Source organism: Penaeus vannamei, chromosome 34 (genome assembly GCF_042767895.1).
Source record: "Penaeus vannamei isolate JL-2024 chromosome 34, ASM4276789v1, whole genome shotgun sequence".
In the NCBI taxonomy this organism is placed as follows: Eukaryota; Metazoa; Arthropoda; class Malacostraca; order Decapoda; family Penaeidae; genus Penaeus; species Penaeus vannamei.
Window position 1 is genome coordinate 7,703,896 of NC_091582.1, and position 17,500 is coordinate 7,721,395.

At 50.2% G+C, this 17,500-nt stretch overlaps 2 protein-coding genes across 2 annotated transcripts in view; both read right to left on the bottom strand.

Moving 5' to 3' along the window:
• LOC113819334 (broad-complex core protein isoforms 1/2/3/4/5) overlaps positions 1-17,500 on the bottom strand; it is a gene marked incomplete in the record, with an annotated part of 185,627 nt that overhangs the window by 114,023 nt on the left and 54,104 nt on the right.
• Positions 7,556-8,252, bottom strand: LOC113801231 (broad-complex core protein). Its single transcript, XM_027352042.2, has 2 exons — positions 8,111-8,252; positions 7,556-7,983 (listed from the first exon to the last, which is right to left on the bottom strand). The coding sequence occupies exons 1-2, from the start codon at positions 8,232-8,234 to the stop codon at positions 7,556-7,558; spliced, it is 552 nt and encodes a 183-aa protein (XP_027207843.1). The 5' UTR covers positions 8,235-8,252.

The following is a 17,500-nucleotide window of genomic DNA, read 5'->3' on the forward strand; positions in this document are numbered from 1 at the left end:
CACACGCCAGGGCTAACTACTTAGACTACTCTTCAAATCTTCTCAAAATAGATACACAAATAAAGTGATAAAAACCAACTTGGGTTCTCGTCAATCACATTTTGACGTCTAAAACAAGTCATTAAGTACTACAGCTACGGGTCATGTCAGGTGATAAAGAGGAAGATCCAGAAGCACTCCCGCCTGCATGCTCCAAGCTCCTCAGACGTCCAGTCCTAAAACGTTTCAAGAGCGGGTCGCCATCCTCCTTCTCTCCCTCCCTCTCTATCTCCTTCCCTTAGCATGTCTCCCCCTACTCTCACGCATACAATGCTTCCCTCGGGGCGCCATCAACATCACATCATCACCACCATCACCATCATCATCATCTAAATATCCTCCATCTGTGTGAGCGCCTCCAAGGTGTCCGGGTGCATGTTACGCACGTGGGTCTTGAGATTGTACTTGTTACTGATTTTCTTGCCACAGAAGGGGCACAGCACCGGTATGTACACGAGCGGGCTCCGCATGGACATCGCCTTCCCTGTAACGATACAACACCGCGGTCAGTGCGGGGCCCCAACCTCTCGTGGGAGGCTCTCTCCTCTCCTTTCTCTCCCCATCTCCCACTCAATTTGTTCTCTCTCTCTCTCTCGCTCGCTCTCTCTCTCTCTCTCTCGCTCTCTCTCTGTCTCTCTCTCTCACTCGTTCTTCTGCCCTCTCGTTTTCTAACCCCAGCCACCGTAGTACCATTACAGTGCAAAAACAAAAGAACACTTCTCTACAAACCCGAACACTACACCCACAGATACACCCCGCAACGTTGCAAGCATTCATTTCATACATCTACACTTCCCCGTGGTACCAGACTACAAAACGTACATAATTCTTTCATGGAACATCTTTTCATGCACATAAAAATATATCTATTTAAAAGCAAGACATCCAGTTTATACAAAGAAGGAGAAAGTAAAACAAAATGATGGATAATCAAGTTTTATTATCATGATAAAGACATAATAACTTTTGGCACATATGATACAAAAAACGGGCCCATTCTGACACTAGACACAACTTTAGCTATTCACCTCCTTGTTTTAGTATAGACAAGAGGAAGCAGTACAAAATAAAACGCATGAATATGCATATACAATGACAGACGTATATATAAACGATTGGCAAGTCCTTGAGCAACATTCTATAAACCCAACATAACTATGTGTGTATATATAGACGACTAGAGAAAACCAAGAACAGGTTCAGAGGGCCACGCGCCCTCAAGACTTGTAGGAGGGGAAGGGGTAAGGTGAAGGGTGTGGGGAGGGGGTGTATGCCTTTGGGAAGAGGCCCTGCCTAGAGCTTCGGCGGGCCGAGTGCAGAGGAGGTAGACGGAAGGGTGACCCCGTATTGACTATTGTGGGAGTGGGTGGGTTTATGGGCGAGGATGGGCGCATGGGATGATGTGGGGGGGTTGTGGGTGGAGGCGGAGGCAGAGTTGGTGTATCGGTGGTACTGACTAACGTGACTGAATAGTGTGTGTTTGTTTTTATACACTTTCTGGCAGTATTTGCACTGGTAGCCTGGAGACGCGGGGCCGTGCACGCAGGCCAAGTGCTGCTTGAGGCTGCGACGCCCTCCTAACACCTTGTCGCACTGCCCGCACCGCACCCACTCTGCAACAGAAGAGACAAGCGTCCTAGAGTGGACAGTACCCTCACCAGGCCCTGACGAGTTCCCCTAAACCTCTCACTGGGGTCTGTAACGCTCCCACGCCCTCCTTGTGATCCCCTTCACCGAAACTGCTGACAACACGTTCCAAGAACCTTCAATGCGTTTACGACTGAACACGCTCGTGCCCCTTGCTAGGATAAGACATGCTGCTCTAAATCCCGGACCCGAATCTCCGAACTCCCTGCAACCTTTACACATCTTTCGGGCACATCCGTGTCCTTCTTGAATTCGATATTCACTTTTTATCCTTCAACAGCAGAAGTACCTATACAAACATGTGAGCGTTAAGAGGTGGAAATGGAGAAGTCAAAGAAAGGGGCGTAGAACTGGAAGGAACACCGGCAAGGAAAGACAAAGGAGATGGAAAGTAATCTATAGCACAGCGAGGGGAGTTGATCCTAGCGCGGATGACAAGGGAGAAAGGAAGAAAAGGGCCGAGGGACAAGAACAGGAGAGGGGAAGAATGGGGAGAAGCAGGAGGAAGAGACAAGATGGACAAAACGGGGAATGAAAAGCTGACAAAAGAAGCTATAGAAGAAGGAAAAGAGAGAGGACATGTTAGAAATGCTCCTCTAAATCCCCGCGATCTTACAAATCCTCGTAAGCAGGTAGATGGTACTTCTCCCTCCATCTCATTCCTCCCTTTTCCACCCTGTTATGACCCTGCGATGTACCTTAAATACCTTCTAATGCTGCTCGAATAACACACTGTGCAGACTGTTGACATCAATCAACTTGCAAATGCGGAGGATTGTATTAATCATGCTTGGCGCTCGATGAATAATACAGCTTCTGAAGTAAGCTCCCCGATACAACGCAGAACCTATCCCGGCGTGAAAGAACCTTACGCAACGAGTGAGGGAAGTGTTCTACCTGTCGCATTTAAATCCCCTCCTCCCCACCATCAATGCAGCTTCCTTTAAGTCGCCCGAACGCTAAGCATTTGTCCTTACGTCTCATTTTCGAATAAATAACTTCAAATTTCCAACCTGACGTAATTCTTGGGTCTTCTAGCTTCGAGTAAGGGCGAGGGGAAGGATTAATCTAGCGAGGGGAAGGACGAGGGTCAGGAGAGGGCGAACTTAAAAAAAGGTTGGACGGTTTTAAACTGTAAACGAAAAACAAACAAAACATTAAATCAAATTAAGATAATACTCGGGTGGAACTTAGGCTTATACAAGGATTACTGAGGGAACAGTCAGGTTGTCACCAGAGAATGAGGATGCCAGGGAAAGGCCAGGTAAGAGAGCCAGGTAAAGGCCAGGTACGGGTGAGATAAGAATATACAAGAAGCTTCTGCGATCTCGGCGTCCTCAGAGAGAGAGGAAAGGCGAGGCAATGCCCTTGGGAGGTCCCGCAGGCTCCGCTGTGCCTCCACCTCCCCCCTGGCGATCTCCTGCTATGTCCTGAGTGTGCGGGGGCGGCGGCGGCAGAGACGGCTGGGCGGCATTCGTGGGTCCTGAGGACACGGGGGCGGCGGCCGGCTGTAGGTGGTGGGGCTGGTGCGACCTCCGGAGCGGGCGGTGGTATATGCTCATGTGGTTCTGCAGCGTGTTGCGGGTCTTGTAGTGGCGGTGGCACAGCGAGCACTGGTGGGAGTGCGACGAGGGCGTGTGCACGTCCTCGATGTGGCGCCGCACCTTGTACTTGTCCCGCAGACTCTTGCCGCAGTACGGGCACACGCAGGCCTCGTCACCAGCCGCAACCGCACTAGCCAACCCGCTACTAGGCTGGAGGACGACCCCGGGCCCCTTCCCCCCGGGGAGGTGCTCTGGCGGCGGCACCGCAGCGGAGATCGGCGAAGGGTGACAGGCGGTGGTGGGTGGGTGGGGTGGAGCCTGGGGGTGTGGGGCCCCAGGGTATCGCCCCCCGCCGTGGTCCCCCGGCGGGAGTAGCGGCCCGGACTTCCTCTCCGGGGCCCCACACGACCACGGCCTCCCGCACCCGCCTGCAAGGAGGAGCCACCGTCAGTACACCGCTGTCACCTATCACCTGCAAGGTGGCACCACCTCGCTTGTGACATCAGCCGCAGCTACCAAGCATGAAGTCTGGTGCGACCGGCTAGGAGACCCTTCGTCCGGACACCAGCCAGGCCCGCCAACAGCGCCGCCTGGGCCAAGAGAACTACCTGCCCAACACCAGTTGGAATCTCCGCTGCCTGAAGATACGTCTCCCCGACCTGTCAACCAGCTGAGGCAGCCCACCCCCACCCCTCCCCCTCTCCCTAACTTCAGGTCGCAGAACCCCCGATCGCGCAGGCAGAGCGAAGGCAACATTTAAAGCTATAACCTTTTTCTGGCGGTTGGACGCCTTATACGTACCACGTTGATCAATAGAAGGTTGAAGTGCAATCGCTAAGCTCCCCTCCCCCCTCCCCCCTCCCCCTTCTCTCTCTCTCTCTCTCTCTCTCTCTCTCTCTCTCTCTCTCTCTCTCTCTCTCTCTCTCTCTCTCTCTCTCTCTCTCTCTCTCTCTCTATTTTTCTCCCTGTCTCTTTTCTGCCCCTCTCCCTTCCTTCCTTCTTCCCTCCCTCCCTCCCTCCCTCCAACTGTCTGTCTGTCTGTCTCTCGCCCCCCCCCCCCCCCCCCCCACGTCTGTCCGTTTCCCTCACCCTTTTACTCTCTCCCGACTTCTTCCCTCCCTCTCCCTTTCTCTTTCTTTTTCCCGCTCGTTCCTTTACCTTGTTTCAGCCAACAGAAAACCCTCCCGATTTCCTCTCCCGACCCCATACGTACATGCAAAAATTGATAAAGAAAAAAAATAAACATTGACATTTACCATATCAATATCAACCCGCTATCAACGGATTTTGTCAAGCACTCCCCTACCCACCCAAAATGAAGGAAAAATAAAGATAAACCTAGGAATAATAGGACGGTCAACTATCAAGTACAATGGCCCGCAGTGTGTTCTCTGAGGGAAGCGCCCATACTCAAGATCAATGAAGAAACGCTAATAATATATACCGGAAATACTAAGCTTCTGAGACATCTGAACGATTCATTCTTTCTCTCTCAACATTCCTCTCGTTTCTGCTATTTTACTACATGCGATGTTTGTGGATTCCCAGAATGAATAATGGTCATATAAATATGTTACATCAAAGATCATACAGCACTATGATCAAGTATTGTGACGAAAAGGTTAAAATTGAGTTAACGATCAGGACACAATATGTTAGATGTCAAAAGGTCGTAGATGTCAAAGAGCTGTAGGTTAGGATGGTAGCGAAAAGGGTAAAGAGGGAAGAGCAGAAGGAATAAGAGGGCCGTTCAGGACTGACACAAAAAGCCAGTCTTCCATCCTTTCAGCATGGTGCTCACACTTCAGGATGTGGACAGAAGGGGATGAAGAAGAGAAGGGAAAGACCATATGCAATTAGCTGAGGCAAACGCTGAGGTCCAAGGTAGCGGCGATCCCTACCTTGGGCCTCAGTCTACAGAGCAGCCCTCCTAACAACGTGTAAGGGAGTAGTAATAGGTATGTCCGTGTTTTAATGATTTTATCTCTCCTATTTTCACCGTCTCATTTCCTTTCCTTGTATTTACATTTTTTATAAAGTTTCCTTAGTTCTTTTTAGATAATTTTCTGTTTTTTTCACGTTTCTTTCCTCTTCCTCATATAGTTTCCTTATTTGTATCTGTCTCTACTTTTTAAAGATGGCATTCATTCTAATGTAATTACTCTTTACCTTCATTGTTTAACATAGTAGAAGACATCAGTATAAATGTAACACAAATATCATATTGTAAGACAACGTGTAAGTAGCGTGTTGATACAAAATAGTGAATGAACCCTTTCCTTCTTATGCAAGGCCAGTATATGTACATGTCTGACGTTCAGCAAGGGAGAGTATGTGGGAAATGATGATGAGGAGAAGAGGCGGCGGATTAAGAGAAAAATGACAAAAGGAAGGTGAAAATGAAGAAAGAAATAGAAAAGAAGTGGGAAGATGGTCGGTGGCGCAGCTGTGGAACCCACGGAGCTCCACAGCTGACACTCACCCTGCCAGTATTTAACATTCTGCTGTATTACGGGTTCAGGTCACTCATTCATTACTCATCCGACTCGGCCTTTCTGTGTCTTGTTTGCTTACATTTCTGATAATTCATAAAACATGAGCTTGGATTAGTGGAATTGGTTTTTGGTCTCTTCGGATTCGGTTAATCATTGGAAAAAAGTGGTTTGTTTGTTTGTTTGTTTGTATTTTGGTACAATTCTATTCTGTACCTCTGGGCCCATTATACTTCCATTCTCGTAAGATGAACAGGACAAATAAACACCCTTGTCATATTTGTCAGTACTTTTATTATCACAAACTAAATACATATACAATACAAACATAAGTGCTTCTACTAATGAGGATGAGGGGGAGGGGCATAAAACGAGATCAGTTCTACTCCAGCAAGGCTAATTATCTGACTAAAAGTTGTTGTTGACCTACAAAACTAATCTACTCTTTTGTGACACAGGACAAGCTCCTCTGGCGGGCTTGTTATACTCACAAAAAATAGGAATCCATCGTTCATATAGTTGTTGTATTTGTAACTTTACCTCTTTACACTAGTAATAGGGGAAATCAGGAAAGGGGAGTAGAAAATTTGCATCTTCACATGTGTTTAGAAATGATTCACTTAATGAAGTAGCACAATATATGGCACCAGTTTTTTTTTCTTAAAAGAGTTTATTTACTTGTATTATCTAAGAACTACATCGTATACATGTACATGGTATAAACTTCCGTGCTTATCACATTTGTCTGAACTGTCACGAAGCATCGGCAGACACGCTACGGCCGTCGTTCCCTCAGCCGGACGTACACCGGCATCTGACACTCAGGGCGCCGAGGAAGGAGCCGAGGGGGAGGGGAGGGGGGAGGGAGGGGGAGGGGGAAGGAGGAGCCCTCAGGACCTCCTCCGCGGCGTTACACATTTTGGGAGCTGGAGAAGGTCCCCAGGGCCGCGACAGTCATGGGGCTCGCCTCTCCGGTGCCATGATGCCCTTGGCTGGGGTGCGCCGAGCCGGGGGCGTCCGAGAGGTTTGGGCGCGGAGGGTTGGGGTGGGGCATGATTGTGGGAGACGTGGTGAGCGCCGTCACGCCCTGCGAGGCCGTTGGGGACTTTAGATGATGCGCCTGCATCCCCGATAGCGAGGCGGCGGCTGCAGGCGGGGGGTCGTGAGCGGTGCCGAGGCGCGGGGTTGTGGGAAGCCCGGATATTGATAACGTTCCTGAGGGATCATGTGTGTTCTGGCGGGGCGGAGAGGGGCCGCCGCCACGACCTCCTGCCAGTAGCTGAGGGTACGCCCCGTCGCAGCTTCCCTGGTGCTGCTGCAGCTTTACGGGCGGAGACGACGGGTACAGCCAGCCATCCTGGCCACCGCCCGCGCCGCCGCCACTCCCGCCGCTATAGCCGTGCACCTTCCCGAGGGCTGCGGGCTTCATGGCGTCGACTGACACAGCTGCCACGCCCATGGCCTGAAGGGCAGCACTGAAGGTAGAGGTAGAGTTGGGGTCCGCGCGGGCGTACGGGCGGGTGTGAAAGCGGTTCTCCCCGTGCGCCTGAATCATGTGTCTTTTGGCCGAGTACTTATTGAAGAACCGGCGTTTACATATCGGACACTCTACTGGCGTGTACAGAATGCTGGGCCTCCCTGCAACAGGAGAGAAAAGCGTTGTTACAATCCAGTCTCGCGGGGCTTCCCCTCTCCCGCCCCTCGGGAGGGAGGGGGCATGTTAGTGCTCCACACATGTTGTTGTCAAAGAAACATGTCACTGCACTCAAGCATCATACATTCATGTCTTAAGGTAACGAGAAGGTTTTCTTGAGCCGTGTCACGCGCTCCGTCTCAGTTGAAGATGTCACTGAACGATGTGGCTTTGTCCCCCGGCAGATGGTGCTCTGGAGGCGGCGGTGGCGCCCCGTTGCTCAGTCCTGGGGTGCGGGGGCTCAGGTGCGTGGTGGCGCGGGCGGCTGCGGCGGCCGCCAGCAACGACGACAACTGCTGCGGCACCGCGACGGGAGTCATGGAGGCGGTGGAGAAGGGCGGGGCGCTGGAAGCTTCATACTCCGAGGGTCCGGAGGAGTCGGTCCGCTGGCGACGATGGTAGCGGCTACTGTGGTTCTGCAGGCTGTTGGGAGTGCGGTAGAACCTGTGACAGATCTTGCACTCGTAAGGTGTGAGGTGGACAGTGTGCATGTCCTCGAGGTGTTTGCGCAGACTTGTACCCTTCAACATTTTGTGGCAATGTGGACACTCTAAGCGACCGTCGTTCTCTGCAACAGAGAAGGAATTGGTCATGTGGCGAGGGTTGAGGCTGGTCTACTGGCATGCCACTACAAGGCTCAGGCTACTAGGCTGCGGGGAGCAAGGCGACACTACCTTTGCTACGAGACAACTCACCCTCAGCTCTTCCCTTCTCTTTTGTGGTACACATACATATGATTTTGTAGACTATTGGGCGTGCGGTATTCTTTGTTGCAGACGTAGCAGCGGTAAGAGGTGAGGTGCACTGTGTGACGGTCATTTATGTGCCTTCTGAGTCCATGACTGGTACTCAGCACCTTGGCGCACACAGGACACTCGAACCTGGCACGCCCTCCCGCTATGGGCGGCGCCCCCAGCCCGTCCCCAAACAGCCGGTACATTTCTGCAACAAACAACACATCCCGTGAGTACGGCAAGCTCCCCTCACTACGTCTCCAGCCTCTGCTAGTGTGCTACCGTCGTGAGTCAAGACTATACAAGAGGGTATGGAAGGCAGACAGTATGTCCGTGTGCGGGGCACCGATCATGTGGAGCGCGGTTCGATGCCCGGGCGGGGGAGCGCCGCCCCGCCGTTGCTGCCCTTGTGGTACAGACTCATGTGGTTGCTTAGGGAGTTCTGGTTGCGGTAACACTTGTGGCAGATACTGCAGGTGACCTGAGTGTTGGCGGTGTGCTGGTCGCGGATGTGCGTCTTCAGTCCTGAGTGTGAGCGGAGGAGTTTGTGGCAATAGGGGCAGGCTACAGTGCCCTGAGAGGGTCCTAAGCCCAAGTGGGGGCCCCCGCCGCCGCCCCCGCCCATGAGGTAGGTCGGCGGGGAGGTGGCAGTGGCAGGGCCAAGCACGCTGGTGGTCCTGTGGCCTCCCAGCACGCTCCTCGGGCCACCACCCGCCGCTGCCGCCCCGCAGTGTGGCCTGCCACCCCCAGGCAAGGCTGGGGTGTCCTCGGGTTGCCCACCCTGGGGGAGGGCGTGACTCACGGCGCCCGCAGACACCCCACCTGCAACACGAGACCCCACGTTACCCTCTCGCCTTAAACCTGCCACTGCACGGGCCAGGGCAGCACCACGTGGTGGCACCACTGCTGCTTAGACATCACCCCACACATAGTACTTGACACTGTCGCCTGGACATCACAGAGAACACTTGGCACTGTCACAAAGACACCACTCCCACATCCGGTGCTTGGCACTGTTAGTACACAGCGTCCCCTTCATACATCAGCTGGCACTATCGCTAACATACTCCCCAACATATAAAACACGGTCCTACCCACCGAAATGGTACTGTTTACATAGCACACAACACAAAAGAATTTACATCTACACGCGCACACACCTACACCCAAGCCTGGCCATCAAAATCTCCTAGTTGTGACACGTTTCGCTATTTCTGCTTTGTACTCTCGTATTCAAACTGCCCCGATGTGTGTGTGGTGTAGTGTGCCATAGTTTGGTATGGTATGGTGAAGTGTGGCATAGTATGGTATGGTATGGTGAAGTGTGGCATAGTTTGGTATGGTATGGTGTAGTGGCAGTATGGTATGGTATGGTATGGTGAAGTGTGGCATAGTTTGGTATGGTATGGTGTAGTGGCAGTTTGGTATGGTATGGTGAAGTGTGGCATAGTATGGTATGGTATGGTGTAGTGGCAGTATGGTATGGTATGAAGTGTGGCATAGTTTGGTATGGTGTGGTGAAGTGTGACATAGTATGGTATGGTATGGTGAAGTGTGGCATAGTTTGGTATGGTATGGTGACGTGTGGCATAGTTTGGTATGGTATGGTGACGTGTGGCATAGTATGGTATGGCATGGTGAAGTGTGGCATAGTTTGGTATGGTATAGTGGCAGTTTGGTATGGTATGGTGAAGTGTGGCATAGTATGGTATGGTATGGTGAAGTGTGGCATAGTATGGTATGGTATGGTGAAGTGTGGCATAGTTTGGTATGGTATGGTGTAGTGCCAGTTTGGTATGGTATGGTGTAGTGTGGCATAGTTTGGTATGGTATGGTATGAAGTGTGGCATAGTTTGGTATGGTATGGTGTAGTGTGGCATAGTTTGGTATGGTATGGTGAAGTGTGACATAGTTTGGTATGGTATGGTGAAGTGTGGCATAGTCTGGTATGGTATGGTGAAGTGTGACATAGTCTGGTATGGTGTAGTGTAGTATGGCATAGTCTGGTATGTTGTGGTGTAGTGTGGCATAGTTTGGTATGGTATGGTGTAGTGGCAGTATGGTATGGTGAAGTGTGGCATAGTTTGGTATGGTATGGTGTAGTGGCAGTTTGGTATGGTATGGTGAAGTGTGGCATAGTTTGGTATGGTATGGTGAAGTGTGGCATAGTTTGGTATGGTATGGTGTAGTGTGGCATAGTTTGGTATGGTATGGTGAAGTGTGGCATAGTTTGGTATGGTATGGTGAAGTGTGGCATAGTTTGGTATAGTATGATGAAGTGTGGCATAGTTTGGTATGGTGTGGCATAATTTCGTATGTAGTGTAACACAGTGTGATATGGTATAGTGTAGTGAGGTATAGTCTAGTATGGAGTGGTGTAGTGTGGCATAGTCTGGTATGGTGTGGTGTATTGTGGCAGAGTCTGGTATGGTGTGGCATAATTTCGTATGTAGTGTAACACAGTGTGATATGGTGTAGTGTAGTGAGGTATAGTCTAGTATGGAGTGGTGTAGTGTGGCATTATCTGGTATGGCAGTGTTGTATAGTGTGGTATGATGTGGTGTGGCATAGTCTGGTATGCCGTGGTCTAGTGTGGTACAACCTGGCATGGTGTAGAGTGTAGTGTGGTATAATATGATATAGTGTGAAGTGTGGGTTAGTATGATATGATGTGGTGTAATGTCATATGGTATGATGTGAAGTAGGGCACAGTATGGTTTGTAACGTAGCATAACATGGTATGTTGTGGCATAGCCTGGAATGGTGTGTATGGGAGTGGTATAGTCCAGCATACTCGTAGTCTGGTATGTGTGATGTGGTGTGGTGTGATGTAGTGTGACATGGTATGGTGTGTAGCGTAGCACAGTATGGCATGGTGAGGTGCAGTGTCGCGTAGTGTAGCATGGCATTGAATAGTATTTTGTAGTGTATCGTGGCATCGTGTGGCATAGTACAGTCTGCCGTGACATTTGGTTGTTTACCGGTGAGCGCGTCCCTACGCCTTTTAAAGATTCCCAACGATCAATAGTCTGCAGAAGGTACTGAAACCGATCTCTTTGACGGGAGAGCCTAATGCATCCGTGTCACACAAAATAAATAAAACGGGAAAACCGAAAAAAAAGACTGATGAGTTGCAAGAAAGAAAGATAACAAATACAGATAAGTTTTTTTTTCCAAAAACATAAAAAAACAAGGACGGTTGCTAAGCCAGAATTACTTGGCGTCCACGGGCATTACAGGCTATTCGTTAACGCTGACAGCCTCGCGTGCCAAGCCCTGACGCCCCGTGAAGTGCGAGCAGACACTAGCAAACACGTCCCTCCCCGCGCATACTCGCACATAGACGACGCGTGCGGTTGCATAAAAAAGACTAGATAAAAAAAAAAGAAAAAAAGAAAAAGGTAAAAACAAACAAACAACCTACAAGGCGGCAAAAGGTGAAGGTGAACCTAACGAAGAGAAGAGACAAATGTCAGGGTACAAATACACAAGAGCGTGACCTTTTCTAAGATAATAATAATACACGTGGAGTGACGTGTTACACCGCCGGCGTCACCCGTCACTCCATCGCTGTATATCGCTGCTGATAACACAGCGGTGACGCTTGCAGGCGGCTGTGCAAGAGCTGTGTCCCATTTCTTATGAAGAGTAATTCAGGCTACGGCGGCATGCGCGTTTTGATAAGCGCGATGCCTTCAATTCAGCAGAACGATTTTTATGTTTATTGGTGAACGCTTTTGCTCCAACGAGTTCTGGTTCACCCGGAGCTTTGCTGACATTTGCGAGAGTAAAGTAATGAAAAAAGTGTGTTGATATTCACAATTACAATAAAAGCATCTTGATGGTAAAAACGTGACTTTTTTCTGCATTTGCAAAATGTTAATATGTTACTATTCTATACTTTAATAATAATAATAATAATAATAAAACTAATAATAATAATAATATCAATAATAATAATAATAATAATAATAATAATAATAATAATGATACACTAAAAGTTTTTATTACGTGAAATTGAAGTAAATGAAATCCCAGTTCTGTGCAACAACGTCGCCGTCTGGATACTCCCGTCTCCCTCGGTGCCATCAGTATGCTTCTCTCAGCATCCCTACTTCTACTTGCAACAGTATACTTTGACATTCAACATCAATCAAGACAATGTAATATTTCGGTAAACGAAGACCTGCTCTGTCGAAGCAGCGAAAAGGGAATAGGCCTCAACCTTCTTAAAGTAAGGTCTATTCCTTACATACCAATTACTAAACTATTTAAATAAAAACGCTTAGTCTATAGAAAAGTTCATCTCTTCATAATGAAGGAAAACTCATATCTCACACTCGAACGAATTTCATGAAAGGGTTGGAAATGCGACAGGGTTCAGAAACAATTGTTTTATTAATGAAACTTCTTACTTTATGAGGAACAATTTCATTTGTATCAACGTCCAAGATACTAAATATCTAATAGAAGTAGATCCACCTTCTAGTAGTGGAGCTAGTGTTAGTACAGAGGGTTTGAACAGCTTTGTGTACCACGTGTTTACCTCTGGCGTCGCCGATGTGGCTTGTTGCAGCGTGTGAACAAAAAGCGGGGTCGAATTTACGCCTAAGTGTGTGTGGGTGTAAACTTTTTACTTGTTCAGCACAGGCGCTATGAGATGACACCTTTGATTATATGTACGACGTGTAACCGTTCAATATCCAGTCTTTATAGGGAAAATAAATCTAATAATATTGATAAAGGAACAACAATAAACCTATCAAGGTACGCTGGAATAGAGTTGCACTGACACGAGCGTGTGTTTCAGATCAGCAGACAGGGCAAGACAGCATAATGAACAAAATATCAGAAAAAAAAACGTGATGAATAACTTTATATGTTAGGTGTGAAGTTGATGGGCGATCATGGGGGTCATTTTTTCTGACCGGTGTCTAGAAGCTTGGTGATTATTATTTTTGTTAACTTATTTATCTTTTTTTTATTCGACTGCAATAGACACCTTTCATTTGTTGAGAATATCGTCATTTTGATCTTGGTCTGTCATCTGAGAGCAACCGGGAAATAATAAAAAAAAGGTATTTCCTTATGTTTTTACTTTTTTGTTACGAATTTTATATTTTCGTATGGGAGTCAACTTGAACAGACACAGGTCAATTGCGGGAGAGTTGAAGGTATATACACATGCTGCTCGGAGTTAATGTCTTATCAACTGGGCGTACTCTTTATCTAAGATTACTGCTAGAATCACAGATAACCATTTGTGTATGTGAACGTGTCGCGCAAGAGGTCAGTTCTGATTAATGTACCTGTATTATTATCTGGTATCCCCAGCTGGGAAGTTGGTCTCAATCTCACCCTCACTCTTACTCTCACTCTCACTCTCACACTCACTCACTCTCGAATACTGATATTACACAGAAAACTTGAGTCCGGTGCAAAAGGTTAACTAACTAGACCTGAGGCGCCCCCTGATGACGTCACGAGGACTCTCACCTCTATGTAAAGGTTATCTGTCTGACAGATTTCGGTTCCACGAAATGGTTGACTTTACAGTTTTACCTCACTTAAGAGAAACAAACAACTACAGAAATCGCGTTAGGCTATTCGCACACCAACAATGCACATGTACGTAGGTACAACCTTTTGGTGAACTACTGACATAACAATAAGGGTCCGTTGAGGTTAACCTCGATGAAGAGGCAGAACATTAGCTGATCCTCCAGAATGGAGGCCCCGAGACCCTTCCAATCGCGAAGGGCGACGCCATCCATCACTCAAGATCGGATCGTCGCCACTGAGCAGTAATGTTCCAACTCACTAGGACAGATAATGTTGTGCGTCATTATATTTACATCAACCCCACGCGTCCTCAGAGGAATAATTCTTCCCGTGTCAAAAAAAAAAAAAAAAAAAAAAAAAAAAAAAAAACAGAACATTATTTACAGGTTATTAACGAGGGAGGATTTAGGTAGTGCAATACTGAGACGTTTGCTGAACTTTGCTGACAAAACTACGTTATCCCTTGCTGCGACTTGGACATTGTTACTATGAAGTGGGGGGGGGAGGGTAACTATCCCATCCTCTTCCTCAATCCCTCTTTACCTCTTCTTTCATAAGGTGTCGCAAGGGCGCCCTACCCCCCCCCCCCCTTTCGTCGCCTCTTACGAACGACACTGAGTCACGGAAGCCTTGTATTTCAGGTGAGGAGCGGCTGCGAGTGGCTTCGGTGAGCCTAGGCGGACCTAGGTGGGCGGGCCTGGGGAGATGATCTGCTGGGGCGGCGGGGTGGCGGCCGGGGAGATCGCCGGAGACACTCCCGAGGGCAGGCTGATGCTGGGGTAGGTGTGCGCCGTCAGCCTGGGAGGTATGTGCGGCGGCAGCGGCTGCGGGGGCGCTCTCTGCCCTAGCGAGGCCGCCGCAATGGGACGGCCCTGCACGTGCGAGGAGACGACGCCCCTGGACATGGAGGCACCGACGCCGCCCGCCGCTGCCACAGCCTGGGAGACCTTGGCGGAGCCGTCGGGGACCTGGCCACGGTGGTAGACGCTGCGGTGGTTCCTGAGGCTGTTGTTGGAGCCGTAATACTTGTGGCAGAACTCACACTGCCAGGGAGTGACCTCCGCTCGGCCTCCTCCCGTCCCCCCACCGCCTCCCGCCCGCCCATACTCGCCGCGCACGCCACCACCACCACCACCATAGTCGGGCCCCATGTACCGCACCACCACGCCGGCCCCTGCAAGTGACCAGACACACCTCAGTACCCCAGCACAGCATGACCCACCTCCACCTGGCCGAACATGCACCACAACAGTAAAATGCTTACCAGTCACCTTTTCCACCTACTCCTCCTCATCACCATAATAATCATCGCCTTCAGAAAATTTACAGTTATTTGCCTTAAAATAAATTTGGTATATACAGAGACAGTTAAGTTTTCCAATTTATTGTTGAGGTAGGACTAGAGCTACACTAGGATCGTTACAAAGCATCTACGTGTTACACACAAAGTTAGCAGAGCTTGCTAAGCCGACTAGTATCCTAATGCGTTAGACACGCATGCATCATCATTTAGCTTCTCTTATTAAAAAGTAAAACAAAAACTAATATTGGACTTAGATTTACATTTCTATCTTATTATACAAAATAATTCTGCATAAAAGTATATGAAAGAAATATTTTGTTACATTTGCCTTGTGCAAGGCAAGTCTGTGGAAACATTTGAACATAAATCTGAGGTTCAATGGTTCAGTATGTTTAGTTGCGCCTTCAAGACACACCAATAGGAATATGCTTTTGGCAGAGAAGCGTTACAACATGGCACTTGTCGCCCACGTGGGCCTGACAGGACAACATGAGCGGCGGCGGCGGCGGCGGATGCGGCGGCGGATGCGGCGGCGGCAACGACGGCGGGGCAGCGGCACCAGCTGGGGGGAAGAGGGTGGTGGGAGGGAGGGGGAGGGGGGCCGGGCCACACCTATCACGTGTTCTCCTTGTCCCGCTCCAGTATCCGCTGAAACCCCCGAGCGTTCCAGGACTGTTCGCGGTGGTATACGCTCTTGTGCTTCTTGAGGGAGTTCCAAGTGGAGTACTTCTTGAGGCAGAAGGGGCACTGGAGGGCGTGGGCGTGGGCTTGCGGGCGCGGGCGGGAGTGGAGGCGGAGGTGGGCGGGCAACTCAGTGCGTGGCACCACAGCCCGGCACAGCGGACAGGCCACCGCTTCCGAGCCCGCCTCACCTGCAAACAGAAAACAGCCTCGTCAGCCCACCTGTGCCTACCCACCTGCCCGCCCTCGCAGCCGCCCGCGCCGTCCCTCATCACCTGCCCCTTCTCCTTCATCACCACCACCACCATCACCATCCTCGAGTGCCATCGGTGCTTACGCCCCAGAACCCGCACGCGCCCACCGCCATCACGGCCGCCCGCCGCCCGCCTCACCTCCCCGCCCCCGCCACGCAACACCGCTCTCACAGGGGCCCCTGGTGGGGCGACGGCGGGAGGGTGGGAACCTGGGGGGACTGTTGCTGGCGATGCTTGATGCTCATGTGCACACGGTACGAGTTCTGAGACGCGTACACCTTGTTGCACAGGGAACAGGTGAAGGTGCGGCGCACTTCCGTGTGCACGTCCCGCATGTGCACCTGCAGGGCATACTTGGAGGAAAGAGATTTGCCGCACACGTCACATTGGCGCCGCCCGTACCAGCCACCTGCAACAAAGTGGGGCGTGAGCGCCGTGCAGCTCCTGGCCTCGCCGTACCTCGTACCGCACGAGACCACAAATATCATTATGACCATCATCAAGCAAGGTCATCATCACCGGTGTTAGTGAGGCCGCTACACACGGTTCGACCTCCACACACTTATATCTAAGGTCATCACAACTCTTGGTTCTGTACACCATCCCTACAGCGTCTTTTTACAGTGAAAATTTATAAAAAATAATAACACTAATGACAATAACTGTAATAATAATAGTAATAGTGTCCATTGTCATTTAACACAACAGCACGCATGGGCTCCATGTGAACGTAAATAAAACCAGCATCATGTTCGCACTAATTTATTAGCAATACTGCGCTATAATACACGACTAGCTCTATTAGTACTGTGGAAGCGCTACTATATTTTCACAATTTGGCAGACGAGGATGCGGGGTGATACCCGGGTGTGTGGTAGGTGGTACTGCCTTCCCTGGCGTTGGTAGGGCGGGTGTCATCCCCTGGCACCGCAGAGTCGGCACAGGGGAAGTAGCACTATCCTATCAATATCCAGTGAAGGAAAGGTGGTGCTAGTTTCTACCGACCCAGACAGGATAGTGCCACCTTGTCTGAAACTGCATGATACGTGAAATCTGATGGCACTTTCCCTTCCCTGCCAACAGCCGCAGGGCCGCATTCCCCTCCACCCGGGTATCGCCTCACTCATCCTCAGTATAGGTCGGTTCAACGTCACCGCCATCAGCCCCTTCTTACGGTTTCGCGCATGCTGGACCAGCGCCCGTCAAGGCAGGAACGTACACGCGGCGGCCGCCCACCTGACACCACAAGGGCGATAGCAGGTGGGGGGCCGCCGGAGACAGCATCTTCGACGGGCGCCGCCCCTCACAGCGACGCTGTGATACAACACACGTGATCGGTATGCTTGCGGGGGACGCGAGGCACTGTCAACTTATCACAATCCACGACGCCTCCACTCCGGCGTCAGCACCTCTCACCAGGGGCACGCAGCCACCGCCTGCGTCAGCGTTGCACCTTTTTGAAAGGGGAAGGGGGTGTGTGTGCAAGAGGCTATGGCTCTCTTCAGACTGAGAAAGGGGGGCGGGAAGGGGCGTGTGGTTACTATGCTCAAT

Excerpts from the sequence above, each read along its gene's own strand:
- LOC113801231 (XM_027352042.2), bottom strand. The coding sequence starts at position 8,234 with ATGACCGTCACACAGTGCACCTCACCTCTTACCGCTGCTACGTCTGCA. Across the intron at positions 7,984-8,110 it reads AGAGAAGGGAAGAGCTGAGG|AGAACGACGGTCGCTTAGAG; the intron begins GTGAGTTGTCTC and ends TCTCTGTTGCAG.